At 37.2% G+C, this 3,044-nt stretch overlaps 1 protein-coding gene across 1 annotated transcript in view; it reads left to right on the top strand.

Annotated features, from left to right (window-relative positions):
- Positions 1–1,826: 1,826 nt before the first annotated feature.
- LOC107723927 (oxidative stress-responsive serine-rich protein 1-like) overlaps positions 1,827–3,044 on the top strand; it is a 6,202-nt gene continuing 4,984 nt past the window's right edge. Inside the window, exons 1-2 of the mRNA XM_016532657.1 lie at positions 1,827–2,172; positions 2,665–2,871. Coding sequence (XP_016388143.1) covers positions 2,685–2,871 — 187 coding nt within the window. The 5' untranslated portion in view covers positions 1,827–2,172; positions 2,665–2,684. The remainder of the gene's footprint in view (positions 2,173–2,664; positions 2,872–3,044) is intronic.

The following is a 3,044-nucleotide window of genomic DNA, read 5'->3' as shown; positions in this document are numbered from 1 at the left end:
AAAAACAGTCGGTTATGTCTGTGAAGGTAAACAGCTGGGAAATAAATCGCATGTTTATTTTATTTTATCTGTGTGGCAGCAGATATATACACTAAATAAATCAATAAATCCACAGCTCTCTTCTCCTCTGAGGCTGGGACTCTAAACAGTGTTCTGTGCTCGTCTGTGCAGCCAAAGACAGAACAGTTAGCATGTTTTGCTCAAACTTTCGCGGTAGCATTAGAACTAATACACCGTTGTCGCTTGCGAAAACACAATAACGGCGCAGTGGGTGGAAACTTACAGATTAAGGGGCGGTAATATTATAATAAGATCCCTTTGCCACTAGGGGAGCGAAATCAGACGCACTCGTTTTTCAGACGCTTGCAGAAAAAGGCTTACCTAAACAAGGTTACTGGGTTAATCTTTTTCACGTTTCCTTGGTTGGTAGATGCACCGGGGTCCTGATTATAGCACTCAAAACCTGGAAAAGTCACCTTTAAACACTTGAACAAGCTGGGCTTAAAATTACACGGTCCATTTCTCTTCAGACATCATTAAGTTTGCTGCAAGATCAAACCCAAACATGGAGAGAAGAACCAGGAAAGTGGAAGATAAAAATGCTTTTTGTAATGTAAAGTATTTGTGGCAAAACACTTGGTCTGTGTGTGAGATCCTGCACACATCTGCCACATTTAACGGTCAGAACCAGACACGGAGGTTTTAGGGCTTCCTATGGCTTTCTCCAAACATAAACTCATGCACATGTGGAGAAAAGAGTAAACAAGAACTCACCAAACGTTTTCCATTCCCCATGGATCTGGTTTTGATGTGCTTTGCATCTGGTTATATTTTTTTGTACAGTAATGCAATCAGTTCTTCCATGGCAGCCTCGCAATAAATTCCATCTTTATGATGCACTTTGTGTCTGGCTTCTTCACAACTCCAGTCTGTTTTCAAGTGCAAACAGGCTTAGCAAGGTGCGCATATGGAGGCCCGAGACAATTCACTTCATCACCACAGGAGGACGCCATTCAGCTGTGCTTGTGCTTGTGCAGTGCTTGTTTCTGTTAGCAGGAAAAAAACTGTATACAATGGTCATGGTTTAGTGGTCAGGTACATTTTTACATAACAATACCAGATTTATTTATTTTTTTTATCAAATGCTGATTTTTTTTGTATTATTGTTGTTGTTTTTGTTATTATTATTATTATTTTGGCCGCTGGCTGTATTTGTAAATGGGTTAAAATAGGCTACCTATTTTAAAAATGGGAGAAAATGTTGGAAAATTTTTAAATACATTTCCAAACATTTTTTTTTTTTTTTTGCATATATAAGCTGCTAAAATAAAGTAGGGAAATTTAAAATTCACCATATTTTCACTTAATTTTGGCCTCTTTAAATACTTTAAAAATTAATTAATTAATTATACACATTTTTCATGCAACAGGCTATATTAAGACATCTATGAAGGGGAAATGAAAATGTAGGACTGCATTGTCTGAATTATCACCTGTTAATTTTATTTTGCGATTACTAAATAATGCTTATTTGTTTAAATACTTGTATTTTTAAAGTGGGTTTCCATCTGTTTCCCAGATACCAATCTATATAATATCTACTTTAAATAATTATACTTTTTAGTGTACGAATTACGAATGTCCAGCGACATCTATTAATATGAGATCTAATGTGAGATCCATCTATTAATAGAACAAAATATAATAAAACAATACATTAAAATATTACATCTGGACAAAATATATTGCATCGTTTTAAAAAATGAATTAATTAAAAGGCACAACACGAGAAGCTTCTATAAGCGTTTTCGTAATCTGCTGACGTTTGTGTGTACGTGCACTACGTCATCAAGATCTGCGTTGTTGCAGAGTCACTCTGAGTGGTTGAGTGTAAACAAGAGACTAGCGAGGGAAAAATCTAGAATATTGTGTATGATTTGTTGATTTCTTCTATTATTTGTGATTATTGACCGTACAGACGTAATATCTAGATCGCGTTATGCCCGTCGACAGCCTGTCATCGGGCGGTTTAAAGCGAGTTTTCTCACAGATTTCGTCTCTACACACTGGCTGGCTAACGTTAGCCTGTTAGCTTTGTGAACACAGACCCTCATAACAGGAGAAACAAACTCCTGTATGTCCGGGGTTTACACGGATTTGGGTCCTTTGGCCGTAAGTATATTTCTCTAATGGTTTGTTTCTGTTGCTTATATATTTTGGTCGAGCAAAGGGACACAGAATGCAAACCGCGCCAACTGGATGAACAGAATGCTAAGCTAAGCTTCATAATGCGAAGTGCTCATGTGATCAGCGTTTCATAACATAAATCACAACTTGTCAACTACTCCATTGTGATAATTTGATTGATAAAGGAATTTACAATAATAGGTTGTACTTGAAGTCTGCTTGTAAGTCTGTATTTTATAACATGATACTCAATGAGTTCTTTATAACCTCTATGCAGAGGTTATTCTAAATTCTCGAATAATGTTTCATCCACTGGGGGTTTTCTTCATTTATTTTATTCTTCTAATACTTTGAAGCATATGTTAATGGTTAAACGTACCTGAGTGGGTTAAAATAAAGTTACTGAGTGTTATAATAACTATACTTGGGTTTGCTATTGCTGCTCACTTGTATTACTCTCTATGGTTTTGGTTTCAGTTTTAAGGCTGTCTAACACAATGGCTGCTGTGGAGAAAGTAGGAAAGGAGTGTGAGGAAGAGACACTTCAGACCGCTTTTAAGAAACTGCGTGTGGTTTTTTTTTGTACTGTCCGGGTAATGTGTGTATTCCTTTCCAGTTCCACAACCGCAGTCCGCGTCTCTGAGTCTTTGGCTTCCAGATTGGTTGCTCGAAGCAGTCCGGAAGGTAATGGCTGCTGTGGAGAAAGTAGGAAAGGAGTGTGAGGAAGAGACACTTCAGACCGCTTTTAAGAAACTGCGTGTGGATGCTGAAAGGTTTGCTGTCTTTTGATTTTGTTTCAGCTAGTTTGTCTGACAAGTGAAATGGATGCTCACTTTTTTTTTTTTTTTGTACTGTCC

Source organism: Sinocyclocheilus rhinocerous, unplaced genomic scaffold (genome assembly GCF_001515625.1).
Source record: "Sinocyclocheilus rhinocerous isolate Xijiao unplaced genomic scaffold, SAMN03320098_v1.1 scaffold875, whole genome shotgun sequence".
NCBI lineage: Eukaryota > Metazoa > Chordata > Actinopteri > Cypriniformes > Cyprinidae > Sinocyclocheilus > Sinocyclocheilus rhinocerous.
This window is presented reverse-complemented; position numbering and strand designations above follow the sequence as displayed.